General features: G+C 40.1%; 1 protein-coding gene across 2 annotated transcripts in view; it reads right to left on the minus strand.

Annotated features, from left to right (window-relative positions):
• HTT (huntingtin) overlaps positions 1–21,412 on the minus strand; it is a 193,729-nt gene that overhangs the window by 131,517 nt on the left and 40,800 nt on the right. For both annotated transcript variants that reach the window (XM_024214918.3, XM_024214917.3), the window contains 6 exons: positions 17,215–17,295; positions 15,600–15,964; positions 10,396–10,519; positions 9,236–9,354; positions 7,876–7,987; positions 368–508 (listed from right to left, as the gene is read on the minus strand). In XM_024214918.3, the coding sequence (XP_024070686.2) occupies positions 368–508; positions 7,876–7,987; positions 9,236–9,354; positions 10,396–10,519; positions 15,600–15,964; positions 17,215–17,295 (942 nt within the window). The remainder of the gene's footprint in view (positions 1–367; positions 509–7,875; positions 7,988–9,235; positions 9,355–10,395; positions 10,520–15,599; positions 15,965–17,214; positions 17,296–21,412) is intronic.

A 21,412-nucleotide genomic window follows, 5' to 3' on the forward strand; every position in this document is an offset into this window, starting at 1 on the left:
TGGCTCTACCGTCGACTCCGGAACTCCACCTCGACAAGAGGCGGTAGCGGAGTCGGCGGCAGCGGTCGACTTTCCCGCGTCCTCACCGCCAGGTAAGCCGACCTAAAATACGCAACTTCAGCTACGGTATTCACGTAGCTGAAGTTGCGTATCTTAGGTCGGAAGTCCGCTGTAGTGTAGACCTAGCCTAAGACAGCACTAATGTGCACTTAATAGAGTAATACTTAAACTGATGTGACATGGCTAGTATACGTGAGCTCTGTGTACACAAAAGAACTGAACTGGACATTGAATTATGTATTCAAAAGTCAACAAGTTAAAATGTTTCACAAAAGAGTAGGGAACTATAATGTAAACCTCAACATACCATACTCTTCTCCTATGGTTTCAAGAGGTGTCTTATACAGTTTGCTGAAGAAAGATTCAGGATGAAGGGCAACAGCTGCTCCAACACAACTTACTGCCAATGCTTTTACACTGACCCTCACATCCCTATCAGGAACTAAAGCTGTAAAAAAGAAAAAAAAAGAAAAATGCTGAACATAAGTAACTACTTGCAATTGTTAAAGAGCAAAAGCATACAAAATTAATATCCTGTTACAACTTAACCTGGATAAATATTTTGACAAGGTATTAATGCAGACCCAATAATTGCATCTAGTTGATTAATCATTTATATAGCACCTTCCTCCTAAAAAATTTCCAATTGCTAAACATTGGCTTTCTCCATCCACTAAGAATGTGGTAGCTACATTAGCAGTGCACAATATTACATAGTTTAATATGGGAAGAATATACCAAATCCTAGTGTGACATGCTTATCTAAGTTTTAAAACTACAGCTATCCCCACTGCAGAAGCAGACAAAATCCACGTAAAAAGAAGGGATGGGCATACTGAGCCAGAAAGTGTTTTTGAAAATAGCTCCCTGACATTTTATTGCAGCACAGTGATTCCAAAGGCAAAATAATTGCTGTTTCAAAATACAGTATTCTAGATTATCTAAACTGTGTTAATTTGTACAGGAAATTAAGAAACCCGTAAGAATTTTTACTAAAGGCATAAAAATGAAAGAATGTCTGCTTGTCACCCAAGCCTGTAATCTTGGCACCATCTCTCTTTAGGTGCTCCCATCCAGTCTATATCTAAATACTGCTGATTCTTTCTGCGCAACTTCTCTAAAATATGGCCTCTCTTATCCAGCCATGCAACTAAAACGCTAGTCAAAGCTCTCATCTCGCCTCTGGCCTTGACAAATGCAATCTTACTCCACTCATATCCATTCAGAATGCTGCTGCAAAGATCATTTTCCTAGACCAGGGGTAGGCAACCTTTCAGAAGTGGTGTGCCGAGTCTTCATTTATTCACTCTAATTTAAGGTTTCGCGTGCCAGTAATTTTAACGTTTTTAGAAGGTCTCTTTCTATAAGTCTATAATATATAACTAAACTATTGTTGTATGTAAAGTAAATAAGGGGTTTTAAATGTTTAAGAAGCTTCATTTAAAATTAAATTAAAATGAGAGCCCCCCAGATCGGTGGCCAGGACCCGGGCAGTGAGTGTGCCACTGAAAATCAGCTCGCGTGCCGCCTTCAGCACACGTGCCATAGGATGCCTACCCCTGTCCTAGACTGTTTGCTTTGATCACGTCACCCCTCTTTGAATCCCTTCATTAGCTCTCTTCTCCATCTCCTCAAACATTAACTGTTTTAATTCACTTTCAAGGCCTTCCACTATCAATATACACACTACCTATCATCTCTTACTTGCTGTCGATGCTCACTTTCAATCAGCTCATGATGCCAGCCTGTACTGTTCACCTGTTAAATTTTCAAACAACCACTGCTGTGCTTTCTCCCATGCTGCTCTACACACTTGGGAGTTGCTTCCCATAAGCATCTGCAAAGCTACCTCATTACCCACCTCAAAACTCTCCTTTCCTGTGATGTCTACAAAAAACTTGACAACCATTAGGTTTGTTACCAGGGACCACTTGTGTGCAGGGACCACTACATGTCATGCTGACAAGGTTTATCTCAACTTTTCCTGGTACTTCCACGTCAGTCTGTATTCATCTGGTATCTCTTGTCATATATTTAGTCCGTAAGCTCATTGGGGCAAGGACTGCCATTTTGTTCTGAGTTAGTGCAGCACCCAATGAAGTCCTGGTCCATGACTAGGGCTCCTAAGTGCTATGGTAATAAGCAAATGTGGGTGAGGAAAGATTCCTTTTGCCTTTGTTAGTATTCTTACATTTCAAGGTCAAGCTAACAAGAGCTCAAGAATGAGGAAAAACAAGTCAGTCACTCAGGTCTAACACAGCCACATCCAACTGAAACTGTAAGGAAAATTTCCACTGGGCAGAAATTATTTACCCAAATTGGAATGTGAGTGGGACAGTGAGGTTGAGAAACTCTCCTACCCTTGCAGAAGTGCTACGGAGGTTTTACTATCCATAAATAATCAGTAATTGTGTGTTACATTTCATCTGAAAGTGGGCACCTCTAAAAACATCCCTCATATAATGTCGGGGTATTGGTTTAGGTTCTGACAGAGAGCAGAGTGGCACTAGTGATTATTAATAAGGCTAAGATTTTATCACAGATACTTTTAGTAAAAGTCACGGTCAGGTCATGGACAATAAAGAAAAATCCACGGAAGTCCGTGACCTGTCCCTGACTTTTACTAAAAATATCCATGATAAAATGGGAAGGGGCTGGGCAGATGCTGGGTGGTTGTGAGCTTCAGGCTCCCACACCACCACCAGCTGCAGGGTTCCCTACCCCCCCCGCGGTGGCAGGGAGCCGCTGGGGTCCACCTATGACCAGCAGCAGCAGCAGCCGCCAGCGGCTGGGGAGCCGCAGAGGTCCCCCATTCTGCCACTGGCAGCCGCGGAGCTGCTGGTCCCCCATGCCGCCGCCAGGGAACTGCAGGGTCCACTGCCTGCCCACGGCAGCTGGGAGCTTGGGGGCCCCGCTGCCTTAGGTGGCGGGGTACCTCACAGCTACCTGTCACTGCGAGAGGCTGCTGGACCCTGCAGCTCCCAGCCGCCAGGGCTGAAGTCACAGAGGTCTTTGGAAGTCACGGATTCTGTGACTCCCATGACTAAATTGTAGCCTAAATTATTAACGTTTATAGCCACAACTAGATTATAAGCTTTTCAGGGCAGGAGCTAGGTCTTATTTCTGGAGTCCATAGGATGCTCAAGAACAAAATGAAAATAAGGTATCCCTCATGAACCAGTTCCTCCCAGGCAGAGCATAGGAGGAAGGTCTGGGTTTAGTTTTTTAAGTGCAAAGGTATGGAAATCAAGAGCCTGGGAAATAGTACTTAGATTTGCCAAAGACAGTGTGAGACTTTGGGTGAATAACTTCAGCCTCATATCACTCTTTTGAGGTAAGTATGCTGATTTCACAGATGCATAAACTGTTTGTTTATTTGTAAAGTGCTTTGATATCTTGAGAGGAAATTTGCTATAAAATCAGGGGTAGGCAACCTATGGCACGTGTGCCAAAGGCAGCACACAAGCTGATTTTCAGAGGCACTTACACTGTCCGGGTCCTGGCCACCGGCCCGGGGAGCTCTGCATTTTAATTTAATTTTAAATGAAGCTTCTTAAACATTTTAAAAACCTTATTTACTTTACATGCAACAATAGTTTAGTTATATATTATAGGCTTATAGAAAGAGACCTTCTAAAAATGTTAAAATGTATTACTGGGATGAGAAACCTTAATTATGAGTGAATAAATGAAGACTCGGCACACCACTTTCTGAAAGGTTGCCGACCCCTGCTATAAATTATAAACACCACCTCCAAGAGCACCCTAGGTTTTCCTTGAAGACTTCCCCTTCCAGTCTCCCCACTAAGCTTATAAGAGAACTTATGAGAATACAGCTGACAGTAGTATGGCTGTATGGCATGTAACAAAGGTGTGGTGGGGGAGGCAGGGAGGAATATCTCCTTTTACTCCTTGTGCTCGACTTCAATTAAGTCAGTAGGAATTACACACTCATACCTGGGGGGCTGAGGGGGGGAGGGGGGGGCGGAGAGAAACCCACCACAATGGCCACTGTTGCTGTGAGACTTTATAAGAGAGATTATTTGGCAGCAACCATTCAACCCCAATTATGGTGTTAATTTAAACAGTAAGGATAGGCCAGTGCTTAGGGCATCAGTCTAAGACTTTGAAAACGTGGGTTCAATTCCCTACTCTGCCACAGGCTTCCTATGGGACCTTGACAAGTCACTTAAGGCTGAATGCATAAAAGGAATCTGGGCTCTTAGGAAAAAAATCACAGAAACCACAATGTGATCCACAAAGCCTGAGTTAGGTGCCCAGGCTCCCTATACAATGAATGGCAAGATATAGGCTCCTAAGACTGCAATTCATAAAAGCGAGCATGCTAGGTGGCTCCCCGCCTAAGCTACCCAATAGGAGATGCTGAGGAAAGGGGAATGTGCTAAACTCCATTCCTCTCTCAGAGATGGGCGCCTGACTGCAGAGGTGCACCTGTTTCTGCTTCGTAATTCACAGCCAGGAACCTTCTTTAAAATTGGATGCCTATGCCATTTTACATTGTGATGGTGTCCACACACCTGGTAACTTTCCCCCCAGTGGTTAGCACTCACTTGTGATGTGGGAGACCCAGGCTTACGTCTCTCCTCAGGCAAAGAGGGGAGAAAGCATTTGAACCGGGGTCTCCCACACCTTTCAGAACCAGTGCTCTAACCCAGCGTTTCTCAAATGTGGCCACCAAGGGCTTCTCTTGCAGCCACAGCCTCCTGGGCAGTGATTGGGAGGGGAGCTAAGCACCCCCTCCCTTGGGGCCGCCCAGAGGGGTTGGGTCATCACCCCTCTGGAAACACAAATGCCGGAGGAGCAGAAAGCTGCTGTGAGTTCCCCACCTTCCTGGGGGTGGTGGAGCTCAGGGCTTCAGCGCTGGGGTGGCAGGAGGCACGCTTCAGCCATTCAGCGGCGGGCTCTGGACATGGGCACTGGCTGTGTGGCGGCAGGTTCCGGCCGCGGGCTCCATCCCTCAGCCGTAGGACCCAGCAGGCTCCATCCCCCGGTCCCTCACCCATCCACCCTATCACCCTTGGTCCCCGCTGTCTCCCTACCCATCCGACCAAGACTTAATTTGTCTCATGGCTTGCCAGGCCTGAGTAAGTTTGCTGTGAAAAGTGATATTTGTATGTTTGTTAATATCATTTTTCACTGACTCCCAGCTAGCTAGCAAGTCTGCTGCTGTGAAAAGTGATATCAACAAACATCATTGTTCACAGAAGCAGGCTTACTAGCTAGCAAATCTAAAAAAATACAAAACCAAACAAGCAAAAGAAACAACAACAAAAGACAAGAACATGCAAAGCACCTTATTTGTGTCTCTTTTCTGTTTAGGTCCAGCAAAGAATAGACACAATTGTCCATTATTTTTACTACTGAATCTGCAAAAAAAACCTACATAAATAAATTACTATGATTTGGACATGGACATGTGCATATTTATTTGTTTTTCCTAAAGTTAAGTATTTTAGGTAAAAGTGTCATAGCGGCCACCAGCAAGAGTTGGTGGCCACACTCTGAGGCCACCAAAAAATTTGTTGTGAGAACCCCTACTCTAAGCAGTGCTCTACCTATGGGATATTCTGATGTGGAACTCCCTCTGTCTCTCCTGTTGAAGCTGTTCCACTCTGCATAATGAAAGAGTGACTGGAGTAAAGGGACTGGACCCAAGGTCTCCCACTTCCCCAGTGCCCTAACCACTGGACTAGAGTGTCACTCTCTCCTTCAACAACTGTTCCACTTTGGATAAATAGTCACTGGGCCAGAGAGATAGAGAGACTCCGTACACCCTAAAAATTCCTTACGTTCTTTGACCTACTGCAGCAGAGTGCACTATGGCACTTTATTGCATGGTAGCAGGATCCACATGGCTAGTGAGCGCGTAAGAGGCTATAGCACCATAGATTTACCTCTGTCTTATCAACACTGGACAAGCCCAGAGAACAACTGATGAAAAGTACTAAGAGTTAGGTATTATTATATAAACATGCTGGTATGCAACAAGATGTTATCTAGAATTTGAACCAAAGACACACGTTTCAAAACGGAAATACCTATATTTGCTAAAAGGAAAATGACAATCCCTTAAATGGGCAATGTCAGCTTAAAACCTAATCCATTTTAAAAATGGAGTTAAAATTAATTTCATGTATTACACCTGCCTAAGTCCCCACTTCAATTTTTGCAGAAATTACATTTAGTGTTTTTAAAAATGTTTCTCCCTCCACTGCAGCATGGAAGATCCACACAGAGAAAACAGCCAAGCTAATTATACACAAAATGCTGTCAACTGCACAAATGAAGGAAGGATAGTCTAAGGTTGGGATGCTAGCCTGGGACTTAAGAGACCCCTCTTCAGTTCCCTGCATAACCTTGGGCAAGTCATTTAATCTCTCTGTACCCAAGTTTCTCATCTGTAAATGGAGATAATAGTACTTTCTTACCTCAAAAGGGCGTGGAGAGGACAAAAAAAAAGTTTCTGAGACACTCAGATGCTATATGGTAACGGGGGACCACATAAGTATCCAAAATAGAGAAAAGTGGGGAAAAAAAGAAAATAAAAAGGAAAATCTCATATTTCAATTATTATAAACTTGAGTATCCGAGAACGCCATCGCCGCTCCACTTTTCCCATCTCCCAGGCTTGCGGCGCCAATCAGCTGTTTGGCGCCGCAAGCCTGGGAGGGAGAGAAATCCCTATGTAACATTCATTGACAAAGAATTTTCAGAGAAAAGTGTGTTCTATTTAAGTTGTATCCCTTTAAGATAGGGTCTTTACAAGCTTCACATAATGTGGACCACATCTTGAGAGATTTCCCTCCCATGCAGTCACACAGCTTCCCTGTGACAACAGCAGCAATTGCTTAAATGGAAAATTTCAAGTATTTGTATTTTTAACTGTAAAATACAGTGTCTGGTCCTTTTCAAAAGACATATACTGTTCCTTTTAGCGCCTTACAGACAGGAAGGAAAGGGAACTAACAGTCATCCATCTCCCTGTTCCCCTGCACATGCTATTCCCCCCTCCCCACACTATCTGGTCCCCTAACACTCCTCAGGCTGTCTGGTCCTTCTTTCTCCCTGAATTTGCTTCCTGGTTCTCTTCTGTGTAGGATATGCTACCGAACCACCTAGTCTCTTCTCCATTTACTCCTATGGACACACTGCCTGGCTAGTGGCTCTGATCTTGTAAGTAGTCCTTCCCTCCTTCCTGCTGGTGGCTTCACTGATAGGCAGTTCCACTCCTGCTGATGGCTCTGGTACAAGACAGAAAAACCCATTTCCTCCACTTATGCAGCAGCAGTCTAAGCAAGCTCCACCTCCTTGTTTCTAGCTGCTTTTACTGGTATCCCAGGCTTAACTATGCTATACAAAACCTAGACACTCATGTAAACCACTGGTAAAATGGAGGAGCTGCTGGCATTATCATGTGATCTGCTGGCTCCCCACGGATTAGAATTAGAGAATTGCCATCTTAAGGAGTTAAAAAAAGTTATCTGGTTATTTTACCATTTAAAACATCCTTTAAATAACTTTTTTTTAATAACTTAATATTTGACTAGCAAGTTTACAGTAATATAATAATTTCATCAGGAACGAGCAGGTCAAAACTAAGTTCAGCAATTACGAAAGAGGCTATAAATCCTTTTAAAGCTCTTTACAAGCTGTTGTCATACTTTAAAGTCCTGTCATGAAAAAACAATACGCTCAGTCAATGAAGAGCTGTCACACAACTAGATAAAGTGATCACACTTTGTTTTGTATATTGAGGCAGACAATAAGCCATCACTGTTTTTGACAGCAACTTACCTCCTTTCTCCCCAGTAAGCAGAAAAGAAGCAGATAGGAGACGAACACAGTGAACCAGAGGAGCAGAATTTCCATCTGTGTAGTGACCTATATCTCCCTTTATTCTGGAAGGCTGTTACAAAAAGCAAATCACAGGTCTTATGTATGCTTTTAAGATTAAGTTTAAATTAAAAAAATCATAAGAGGGAACACAATTTAGAAACATTAAGTAATAAACAAGGATCCTAGAAATCTATTTGCCATGGAAAAACACAGAATCTGCATTTGCAGAGAATCTTTAGTTTTTATATTTTTTGAAAAAAACAGAATCATGTACAGTAGCATAACAGGGGAAATGGGCGGGGCTTGGGCTGCCAGCTTAAAAATTGTGAATATATCAATTAAACAGTGTGTTCAAGTGATACCTATTTATATTGTGGCTATGGAAATTAAAGATCATCATTTTATTTTAAATGTGGAAAAACAGATTTTATGAGGGGGAGGGAGTTAATCTGAGAATTTTGTTTTTTTTTAATCACGAAAAACTAGGATCCTGGTAATAAATCAGAGGCACATTAAATACATCTTCTGTGAGAATGCCCTAAAACCAAATATTTTTGCAAAGATGTCACCACCAGCACTATAATTGTTCTAATTTCACCATAAAAACTATAATATGACAGTTCTGGTAGATTGTTATTTATCTAGACTTGCTGTTTGACAAAAGACTGTCCATGAGGCTCCTTCGGTTACAAAGTTATGCTCTCTGGAAACATAATATGGAAAGCTCAAGAGTAACATCCTTCTGGAAGTTGCCAAATTTATTATCTTAAACTGTATGAGAGAGAATCTGGCATACCTTTTCAGTGTTGGGGATTAAAAAAAAATTTCTTTTCCATATAAAACTCATTGCATTCAACTTGAACTCCTTGGAAGTTCTTTGCTGTATTTGTTCATCGCAGATGATGGTCAGTTCAATGATATTTGAGCAGCAGATGAAAAATTCATTACATGTCCCTTTGCTACTCTTCATGCACACAGCAAGAGGGAGTTCTTTTTCTCTCTGCAGTTCTGACACCCTTAATTGCATGACTTGTCTATTTATGTCTGCCTAATAGTATACCGTCTTTTGTTTATGTAAGTTTTCAAGATAGTGTATTTATGTGATCTAGGAAGTTTTAATTACAAGTTAGAATGTTGATGACTGGAATGCACTTTTTTTAAGCTGGAACATATACTGTAAAGTATACCTACTATTGTACAGATTACCAAATTATCTGCTTATAAAGCAGAATTCCATTAGTTGTTTCATGTATGCTGGTTTTGAAAATTTAACGAACACCTAACTTAAAAACCCACCTCGAGTGAGAGAATGTCTTACCTTAATCTCATGATCAACAGATTCTACTGCTTCTTCTTTTGCCATGAATCTATCTACACTGCTGTCAGAAGGCTGCCTGCTATGGCCCATGTTTTTCAATAAGTGTGGCTGCTGAAGGGCTTCAGAAAAACGCAATACATAGCACATTATTTAAGATGTAAATTAAGCTAAATGCAGATCACACACTTTTAACTGAAGTTTATTACCAGACAGTTAAAAAAAGTAGCCTAGAACTAACAAGTAAAATGATTTGTTAAAGAAATGAAAATAGGAAAGATTCATCTTATACATTCATCTTATTCATCTGAAAGTTGTTATATTTGTTTCTGGTAGACATAAAATAGATAATCAGTTTTGCTGGAAATCAGATTCATAGATTCTAGGACTGGAAGGGACCTCGAGAGGTCATCGAGTCCAGTCCCCTGCCCGCATGGCAGGACCAAATACTGTCTAAACCATCCCTGATAGACATTTATCTAACCTACTCTTAAATATCTCCAGAGACGGAGATTCCACAACCTCCCTAGGCAATTTATTCTAGTGTTTAACCACCCTGACAGTTAGGAACTTTTTCCTAATATCCCTTGCTGCAGTTTAAGCCCATTGCTTCTTGTTCTATCCTTAGAGGCTAAGGTGAACAAGTTTTCTCCCTCCTCCTTATGACACCCTTTTAGATATCTGAAAACTGCTATCTCAGTCTTCTCTTTTCCAAACTAAACAAACCCAATTCTTTCAGCCTTCCTTCATAGGTCATGTTCTCAAGACCTTTAATCATTCTTGTTCTTCTCTGGACCCTCTCCAATTTCTCCACATCTTTCTTGAAATGTGGTGCCCAGAACTGGACACAATACTCCAGTTGAGGCCTAACCAGCGCAGAGTAGAGCGGAAGAATGACTTCTCGGGTCTTGCTCACAACACACCTGTTAATACATCCCAGAATCATGTTTGCTTTTTTTGCAACAGCATCACACTGTTGACTCCTATTTAGCTTGTGGTCCACTATAACCCCTAGATCCCTTTCTGCCGTACTCCTTCCTAGACAGTCTCTTCCCATTCTGTATGTGTGAAACGGATTTTTCCTTCCTAAGTGGAGCACTTTGCATTTGCAGATGAAAGATGCTACTATTTTTGTAATTGATTTTTCCTATTTATCAACATACCAAGGGAAGAATTTCTGAAAGGATCTGAGGATTCATCATGGAGAACATTTGCAGTTTCATCTTCCTCATCTTGCAGCTGTCCAATCTGCATTCCAGAATACTGGCTTTCAGTACCCTCTAGAACCTAAGATATACAAGGAGTGGACTTTTAGAGTAGACTAACTTTGCGTGCACAAGTCAGAGCACAAACATGCAATGTTAGTAATTCACAAACCAAAGTCAGTCTGATGCATGTTAGCATAAGCGTGCAGCTATGTGCTGGCCCCACACTTCTCAGACTCCTCATTTTTCCAAGATGCAAAATTGTGATCTTGATAGCTCACAGGCCTGACTTAGATTAGAGCCTGCCTCTGTACTACAGCTTGGGCCTCTCTCATTGGTGTGAGGCAAACTGATCCTCCATCCCAGCTGCTATCAACCTCCACCATCCCCTTTTAAGGCCCCAGCTTGACCTAAACTGTCCAGCTGCCAAACCCTCTGATGACCTCAGATGCAGTATGTGGGTAATGGAAGTCTAGCAGTGATCCCACTGGGCACCACAAAACATAGGGCTGGACCTCTTCAAGATACTTTCATTTTATCCCTTAATTCTAACTCAAAGTCTAATGAAAATGAGTTGTTTTTTTTAAAAATCCAATCCCTGATACTAATGTTATGAACCTGCTGCTTATTTAATTAATGCAAAGAGACCACCACCAAAAGGTAGCAAAAAACATTTCACAGCTATACTATCAGAAGGTAACTTAATTTTCTGGCTGCAAAATGCCATGTAAATCGTTAAAGTGAAAGATAAGAATTAAGCTGTCAAGAAATTTTAGCTGCTTAGACTATAATATGAAAATAAATACACAAACAATATGCTGATTGAGTAAGTTACCTTTAACATTCCTATCCTGCACTGGCCAGGAAATGACTCGTCTTTAATTTATAAAAGTCTAAGATCCAACCATATAATTATGAAACAAATTTTTATCATAATTTAATATTTCTCTTTAAAATATTAAAAGGACCTGAAAAGGTCCTCTTCTACTTACAGCAAATCCCAGACTTACAAAAATTAAATAAGCATGCAGAAAGACAAAGTGACACCTCAATTCCCATCCCAACAACAAACTAGCTAGAAACACACCTCACGATTTTTATGACATCAACCCTCTAATACAATGCAAATAAAAAGCAGTCTATAAATTAAAAAAAACACGTAAGTCTGAAAGCAGTTAAAATGTCTAACAAAATACCAAATTAAAATGACACATCTTCAAGAAAACAAGAGATAGCGTTCTTGGATTTCATATGGCAGGAAACTCCATAAACAAAGACAACAGGAAGAAAAAGCCCACAGCCCAAAGATAACAAATTTAACACAAAAAAGGCAAGCCCGGCTCATCTGATCATTTAGGATATGACCACTTTCAGAATTGTCAGTCCATCACTTATTTGGATTTCAAAATCCTACTGTATATATGTTTAAGTCTAACTTCTCTCCTTACTTGTCTAAACCTATAACAGATTTAGATTTATACACTAATACTCTGCTTTATTATTGCCATGGTATCAAATTTTCCATAGATTTGTTAAAAATAAACACACTCAAATATTTTTAAAGGCCAAATCATTACATTAATGTGTGTGTTTAAAATAAATATTTTTAAACAATACTTGTGAAGCAGTCTCTCTTTTGCTTACCTGCCAAAACCCAAGTTCAGTGTTCCGCACTTCCGGGGGAAAGCTTATGACAATGTAGGAAGTACAATTTTAGATAACTGTGTTTTGATTAGCTTTTGCAGAGAAGATTCCAAACCCTGAACTCGGGTTTTGGCAGATAAATAAAAACTTTTTCAAACACTGGTTTTTAAAATGCATTTGTATTTTACACTATGGTTTTACAATAAAAAGTGACTAGAAATGGCATTGCAGGGTTCCATGATGACTGAACATGATTTCCACAGCAAATGGAATCAGCAATAAGATTCAGCAGGACAAATTCTAACTTCAGTTACACTTGGTGCAATACCATCATAAAATTCTGTTCTGAATGAACAGGTCTAAGGAGAGATTGCATCTAAAATGGTTAATTCTTAACCTGTTTGCTAAATACCAGGTGGCCTCTGGGTATTTCCAAGTTCATTGTTTACATAATTATCAACTTACAGTATAATATGCCTTTCAGAGGCACTTTATATATGCATTAAGCATCACTAAACCTCACTAAAGATATATGTACTGGATTTCCAAAGCAGGTACAGTAACTCCTCACTTAACTTTGTCCTGGTTAACGTTGTTTCGTTGCTGATCAATTAGAGAACATGCTCATTTTAAGTTGCACAATACTCCCTTATAACGTTGTTTGGTAGCTGCCTGCTTTGTCCACTGCTTCCAGAAAGAGCAGCCAGTTGGAGCTAGTGGGTGGGGGCTTGGAACCAGGGTGAACCAGAAGCCCACCCATCAGCTCCCCGCTCCCCTAAGTTCCCTGTGCAGCAGCCGAGCAGGCTACCAATTGCAGGGCAGTAGGCTGTCCCTCCCACCACTGTGTATGCTGCTCCTGTCCTTGGAGCTGCTCCTGGGAGCCAGGGCTCAGGATGGAGGGAGTTTGCTGGCAGCAGCTGCTATCTCAACTTGATGATCTACTTAAAAAGGCAATGTACTTAGAGTGGGGTCAGGGTACTTAAAGGTGCAATGCTCGTCTCTCTCTCTCTCACACAGGCTGTGTGTCTCTGTCTCTCTCTGCCATGCTGTCTCCTCTCCCTCCATTCGGGTTGCCTTGTAGAGTGTGAGGCCACATTAATAACAATGTGTTAACCCTTGAGGGCTCAGCCGAGTACTAGTTCATCATTTAGCATCATTTATCCCTGGGAAATATCCCACCCTCTTACTTCACCTCCTCAACCAAGCGTCACAATCATCATTGCTGTGTATAGTAATAAATTGTTTGTTTAAAACTTATACTGTGGGGGGGTGGGCAGTGTACATATAAAATATAGTCTTTTTACATTAATTCTTATGGGGAAATTGGATTTGCTTAACATCGTTTCGCTTAAAAAGTAGCATTTTTCAGGAACATAACTACAATGTTAAGCAAGGAGTTACTGTACCAAGAAAATATGAAAGCCTTTGACAATTTTAGATTGCAACTCATGTTGAAAAGAACTCTGTACGACCTTAACTGTCCAAACTTAACTGTTCATTTCCAGAGTTCACAATCAGAGTACATCAGAGAAATGGTTATGTGCTAAGAGAGCATACTGAACACTGAAAGGAGGAAATAAAAGATACGTAAGAGTTAAAAACTATCAGTGAAGGACGTATCTATTTGGCATATCTGCATCTGTAAAGTGGGATAAGTGGGATCATCCAGCTCAGCAGCTTACCAAATTGGTACTTTTCCCTGAAGGCGGAATCTTGGGCTTTAGGATTTAAATTTTATTTAATTACTTATGGATATTTTGTATTCATCATCTCTTAAAGTTGTAAATCAAGATTGACTATCTTTCTAAAAGATATGCTACAGCTCAAATAGAAGTTACAGACGCTCCCCGGGTTACACAAGACCCGACTCACGCAAATCCACACTTACGGAAAAAGCTCTGTAAGTTCCGTAAGCTTTTTTTTTTTTTTTGGGTGGTGTAATTGTCAGGTATACATTCCCGACTTACGCAAAATTCAACTTACACAAGGTGCTCCGGAATGGAACGCTTGCATAAGTCGGGGCGCATCTGTAGAGGCTTGATGCAGAAATTATTGGGTGAGAGTCTATGGCCTGGGTAATGCAGAAGGTCAGACTATGATCCTAATAGTCCTTTCTGGTTTTAATATCTATGAATTTAAAAAAGCTTAAGACTCCAGTCTTTATGATTGCAAAGATGACTGTCAAAAACTGAACAAGTCTAAACCAATGCAATAATATCAGCCCAAACATGCAGACAGCCTGAAGCAAGAGCTTTAAGGGAAATGGGAACTCTTCAATTCTTCTGAATATAGTGTTCACTCTGAAGCTTGATGATGACCACTTAGACATCAACAATCTTAGCTATATCACTATTGGGAGCTTGCAAGAAAGGAGAAGGTCAATCCTATTATGAAGATCTGTACTATCTACTATGAACACCAGCTCATTTTTGCATCATGAGCATTTAAGTGCTGGTCAGAGTTTGAGAAAATATTGCTACTTCTCTTCTGCACAATCTGACCCCACTTTTGTGCAAGAGTACCTGTTTGTCACATTTGTAAAGAAATCATTTTTAAAAACTTCACAGGTCATTTATTCTTCCCAACTCATCTTCAATGAGTTCACAGAGCGGTTTTTAGGTCAAGCACATTTGGAAGCCTGAATTGAGGGTTGATATGCTACATATCTGCATTTGATTGTGTCATTTGCCAAATCCCTTAAAAAAGCTTTTTTAAAAACAAAACAAAACAAACAAAAAAAGCATTATTATCTGTTGAATTGTCCTTTTTCAACTACATGACATCTTCACTGAAAAGAGATGGGCATACTGAAATATCTGTAAATATCTGTAGAGTACACTACTGAATAAATGCTTGAAGTAAGCATAAAAGCATCAATGTGTGGTACATATAAAGTTACGCAATGTTCAAACAATATAACAGACATTCCAAGAGGGTATAACAAGAGGTAGTAAAACTTAATTTCCAAGTGAGAAAGCACAGGCAATAAGCCACAGAATATGCAACATGAAAGCATGAGGTTGAAACACTCAGACTTGAGGGGTATTTATCTATTATTCCAAATGGAAGGTTTACCCTTTAACACTTTCACTAGCCCTTTTAAACTGAAGGTTTACAATTTAGTTAGCTTTAAGGGCTAACGTGCTATTAAAACAGAAGCATGTAATATTCAGAAATTTTTTCATGAAAACCCATTAATATTTTCATTCTTTCAGTGAAAAGAGTAATTTTATAGTGTGTTTAATACATAGAGGTCAAGTTTAAAGCCTTGTGTTCAAACTAATGTTTATAAACAGAAATTCATTTTTTAAAGCTGCAGTGAAAGTGTTAAAATGAGGTCAAGCTCTCAGTTAAAGCTATGAGCTGCTGACCTTTTCAGTGTAACTAGCTGAGGACGGGAAAGTAGAAGATGAATAAGTAGATGTGTCCAAGTCTGGGCCCTCCGTGGAGGAGCTCTGAGATATGTCGGGCCCCTCAGTAGAAGACTGGGATACCCGCTCTGCCCATTGCACACTTACAATTTCAGAACTGTCCGAAGGGGTCACAGCTGAATCTGGACCTTCTGTGGTAGTCTGAGAGCTATCACTAACTGGTGAAGAAGCCTGCGTGCCATCATTCAAGTCCATAGTGGGGTCTGACTGGACAGTGCTGATCTGGCTGGAGCTCCGACTAAGCATGTCATCCTCTTCCCCTTCAGTAGTTGTGCTGGCCAAATCACAACTGGTCAGGTCTACAGAGTCTGATTGCAAAGTATGTTGTGAACGTGGCTGCTCAGTGATGATGTCATGTCCTGTGGGATCAGCTGCAGAACTTACTATTGATCCAGCTGTTGATACGCCTGATGAAGAAGCTAATTCACTGGTTATCTCATTCTTCATAGAGGCTTAAACAAAAAGAAATTAGTGATCCAAAGTCATCTATCAAGAAAATATTATCTGTATACACTTTAAGGAAAAGATTTAAACACTAAAGGAAAATAAAATAATCAAATTCAGCTTTGCACCCCTGATATAACACTGGATTAAGCTTAGAAGGGAGCAGTGAATGAAGCAATAAAATATTGCTAGGGAGGTAAATGCCTGTAAGCCATTTAGGTATAGTATAGCCTTTTCAACTTTTCATTGCTTCTTCTATAAAGGCTGTAACCAGCACCTTAAGGCCCATATTTAGTCCTTTTGGATTTGAATACAGCAGTACAAGAACCATCTTTTTTAATTATGGGTTAAGATGCCAGAAGCAGGGTTTTAAAGTTCAATAAAGAAAATGTATGCAAATTTGGATACGAGTCTGAGGGAGCTATGTTTCTAAATAGTATGCATCTTCTACTTTAAAAAATTATTATTTGATCGTCTTCTGTTACTATGATTGCTAACAGCACTTTAAAAACATCATTTTAAAATAACAGCAAGAAACAGCTGCAAGCGACTAGAATGAGGGAGATGAGAAGGTAGGCAGATATTTTAAAGGGAAATTGTGTGATAAGAAAAACACTTTGTGAAAGTTTATTTACTTACTGTCACAAGAAACACCAAGATTACTATGACAAAAAGATTAGAAAAAAATTCTATAGATTTAAATTTGTTTACTTAGTGCATTTGACAGCACGTTGTGTATAGGCAGTCTTTTCCCTCTGTTTTCAGGTCTTTCAACATAGCAATAATGAATAGAAACATTTTTTTTAAAATAGGAAAATATAATTGTAAAGAGAAAGATTGGTAGGACTACTCAGGAACAGGTGTAGTACTTAAAACTACTTTCAACTCTTTCTAGATTTTAAATTAATTTTTATCCCTTTAAGTTAAGTTTTTAAATAATGATTCTTTTAAATACATGATGCCGCATTCAACAGCATTTATGCTGTTTCCCCTTTAATCCTCAACTAAGCAAATTCCATAATCACAGTTGAATTAGACTTTTAACAATCTCCACACTTCGTAAACGAACAAAGGATAAATGGTAAAGGTAAAGGAGATGGTAAAATATAACTGTATATAGCCTTGGGCTATTCCATTTTTAGTCAATCATATTTTATGGACAGACACTTATTTACTATTCAAGGTGGACTTACTGAACAGCTTACAGAAACACAGAAATTACACTAAAAACTCTGTGTTAAAAAGAATGCAGTCCTACCTGCAAAAGTTGCAGTGCTGACTTCTGACCGTGTTTCAGGGTCATCCTCCAAGCCTTCTTCTTCTCCTAAAAGTACTTTACCTGATAAATGATGCAGCAATAATATTTTTAAGTTTGCTAAAAATGCTATCCTACACTCTGGAAACAGTCTCAATTCTTTTTAAAAAAAAGAGAGAAGGTAAGTAAGTGAGGTAATATCTTTTATTGGACCAATTTCTGATGGTGAGAGAGACAAGCTTCCAAGCTACACAAAGCTCTTCTTCAGGGCTGGGAAATGTACTCTAGAGTATCACAGCTAAATACAAGCTGGAACAAAGATAACAATTTGTTCCACCTTGTATTTAGCTGTAACACTCTTGAGTACATTTTCCAGCCCTGAAAAAGAGGTCCGTTTAAGTTCAAAAGCTTGTGTCTCACCAGCAGAAGTTGGTCCAATAAAAGATATTATCTCACTCACCTTGTTTAATATCCTGAGACCAACATGGCTACAACACTGCATACATGAAAAAAGTCAGATGTAAAATGTCTACCCTCTTTGAAGTAAATTATCTATCCTTACACTGAAAAAATATCCAGGTTATTATAAAATAATGGATATGGGGAAAATGAATAACTAAGAGAAAGAGCAGACAGCATTTTACTAGGTAGTCGGGGAGAAGTGGACAATGACAAATGGACAATGAAGGCTGATTGCTGTGTGTGACAGTCTAGGAATCTGTTTATGTGAACTTATGAATTCCAATCTTTTATGAATTCTCTGTATGCTTATACCCTTACTCATAGCTTTCACTGTATCCTTGCATCAATCCTCTTGTTTAAAGGGAGAAGGTCTGGGTGTCTCCCCTGAACAGAGCAGACATTAAGGACCATCAGCATTGCAATAACCTTCCCTTATCAGGGTATTAGATTCTACCAGCCAAAAATGTTTGGCTTGCAAATGTCTCCTATCCCCAGTAACAAAGACTGAGGGTTGGAGACCACAGTCCATAAAGAATTACAGAGTGAAAATATTCCAAGGAAAGGACAGGAAGAGTACTGGAATCTGCTGTTAAAAGGGAAACTCTCTAACAAGGAGGCAGCATATCAAAACTAGAAGACAAGACTTGGCAGAGTAGAAGGGCTGCAGAAGAATTCTGGACTCGCTGGAAGATGCTGATTAAGACTCAAAGAGCTCTCAGAAGGGGTGAGAAAACTGAGGAGGGTCTCACATGCAAGTGTTTGATATTTTTCCATAGATCTGAATATCTTGTGTGCTTTGTTTATGGCCAGGTCTACACTACAGACTTTTGCCAGCATAGCTCTGTCAGTCAGGGGTGTAAAGAAGTGTGATCCCTGACTGACAGCTGTGTCCCCAAAAGCCCCTCACGTAGATGCAGTTATTCCAGTAAAAGCACAGTTTTGCTGGTACAACCTGCATCCACACTAGGAGCCTTTTGCCAGCAATATAGATATACTAGCAAAGCACTCAAAGTATAGACCTGGCCAAGAAGTAAAGTGTGTGTGGTTTAGAAGTGCCTTTACAAACTCTGTGTGTTACTGGTTTAATTGTCACAAAATCCCCAAAAGGTGAAACAGTAAACCAGAGTATCCACGAGGATGGAGCTCTGGAGAAGGCATGCATGAGCTACTGGTGAGACTTGGGAGGTCCACATTGGTCTTGGGATCAGCTGCAAGGCTTCACATCCCGAGAAGGTACCAACATTGCACCAGTCTGCACCCCAGGAGTAAGCCTGAAAGGCCAGAGCAAGTCCATGTCCGGATGCTGCTCACACTCAGTAAATTCAAAAGCATGTGGGGGATGCAAAGTTTGAGTCCAATACAGCAGCCTAATAAATCCCATAATGGGGTACTCAGCCAGGGCTATAATACTTTCTTTTCTTTTTAAATGTGTATGGGTTACATAAAGATGCAACCCCTCACCTAATGCAATAAGATAATACATTTTAAAAGACCCAGGAAACAAAAGAGTTAATATTATGATAATAGTATTAGCAGCTTATGTGACACATACTACTAAACTACATATTTAGAAAGACTAACCAGTAATCCAAAATATGTGGCAGAGAATTCTGTTTTGCATTTCCAATTTTGTTTTCTTTTATGATGCAACCACAAGGCTACATTAACACAGACATCTGCATTTAATATTCTTGGTTTTGTATTTTTCATGTGGAAAAAAAAAATGAAACACAGCTCTGATAATATAGAGTTGCAGAATTGTGTTTATCCACAGCACCATAAGTTTTAGAGTACCCAAGTCTACAGATAAGGAAAAATGTAGTTGTGACATTTGGAATTGTGCAACTCCACAGTATTCCGGAAAATAATGCAACTAAAAATCTATTCTGCAACAAATGTTTAGGCTTCTCTTTTTTGCACTATAAACGCATGAGAACATATTTTTTAAATAATTAATCATGCTGAAAATGGCTGAGTATACTTAAGGTCATACTGTGTTCTGAACCTCAAGCACAGAAGACTCAGTATGTGATCACTGAATCATAGAATATCAGGGTTGGAAGGGACCTCAGGTGGTCATCTAGTCCAGGGGTCGGCAACCTTTCAGAAGTGGTGTGCGGAGTCTTCATTTATACACTCTAATTTAAGGCTTCGCGTGCTAGTAATACATTTTAACGTTTTTTAGAAGGTCTCTCTATAAGTCTATATATTATATAACCAAACTACTGTTATATGTAAAGTAAATAAGGTTTTCAAAATGTTTCAGAAGCTTTATTTAAAATTAAATTAAAATGCAGATCTTATCAGTTTAGTGTGATCCTTGCCCTTGCTTTTCCTTGCTGAGTTTTCCAGCGTCTGGCACGTATTTGGATACTTTAAGCTGCACACAGGCTTCTGAGTGATCAGTTGTTAACCGGCTCCGAGAGGGACAGAGGACAGATTTCATGTGTGAAAATACCTGTTCACACAGGTATGTGGATCCAAATGCTGAAAGCATTGCAAACGCAATTTTCTTCAAACAGTTACATTTCACTGGCAGGGACGTCCAGCAGGTCAAAATAGAGGCCCCATGATCTCTCTCGGTAGCTTCAAGTGAGCTCCGCAGCTCCACAAACTTTGGTGTCCACAATTCTGAGCTTTTTAACTGAATGAGTTGCATTTCGAAATCTTCAACACCCATCCACTGAAATACAGACAAATCCAAGTCGCTTTCGTTGAACTTTTCAGGTTTAATTAGAAAAGAAAGCATTGGGCCAAATCTCTGGAAATCTTGAAATCTGTCAGAAAATTCTGATTCCAGTTCTTGCATGTACTTTCAAATCTCAGCAACGCTGACAGTGCAACGTGTCGATAGCTCTTATATGAGTTGGAAGTAGTGGAAAGTAGAAGTTTGAATATCCCTGGAAAAAACTGCTAGTTTCACAACAAATGCTTTCCAGGCTTCATAAAGATCCAGACCTGTTTGCCCTGCACCCTGGAGACAGAGGTTGAGTTCATTTAGGTGAGCGGTGATATCAGTTAGAAACACGAGCTTACATAGCCATTTGTCATCATCCAGTTCAGGGTAGTTTTGTTCTTTTTCCGACAAACAGGCCTTGATTGCATCAAAACAGTTTACAAAGCGCAACAAAACCTTGCCACGACTTAGCCACCGAATGTTGCTGTGAAGTGGGATGTCGTTATAAGCACTGTCCATCTCTTCTAGCAGTGCTTGAATTTGTCTGTGAGTCAAAGCAGATCGAGCAACAAGGAAATTCACAATTCGCACCACTGTATTCATCACATTATTAAGCTCTGAATTAGAAATTTTAGCACACAGGTTTTCTTGATGGATGATACAGTGAAATTTGACTGTCGGATGGCCAATCTGATCTTCAGTCTTCAACCTTCTGTTTTCTGACCATAGCAGGAGCACCATCTGTTGTCACACAAAATATTTTTCTGATGTCAACTCCTCGTTCTTCAAAATGGTTTACAAAACTTTCCAGTATATCTTCCCCCTTTGTTGTGCCATGCAGGGGTTTTAGGCAACAAAGTTCCTCTTGGATTTCATCGGAAGCACAATATCTTGCAACAACTGCCAAAGGTGGAACGTTGTTTATATCCACGGTCTCATCAACTGCAATACTAAACACTGCTGTGTCTTTCAATGCAGTCGTCCACATTCCCTTAATGTTTTCTGCCATTTCACTTATGCGTCTCTCAACTGTTCTGGCAGAGATGGGCAGTTCTTTTATTC

This window comes from Terrapene carolina, unplaced genomic scaffold (genome assembly GCF_002925995.2).
Source record: "Terrapene carolina triunguis isolate 2854851 unplaced genomic scaffold, T_m_triunguis-2.0 Scaffold66, whole genome shotgun sequence".
NCBI classification, from domain to species: Eukaryota; Metazoa; Chordata; order Testudines; family Emydidae; genus Terrapene; species Terrapene triunguis.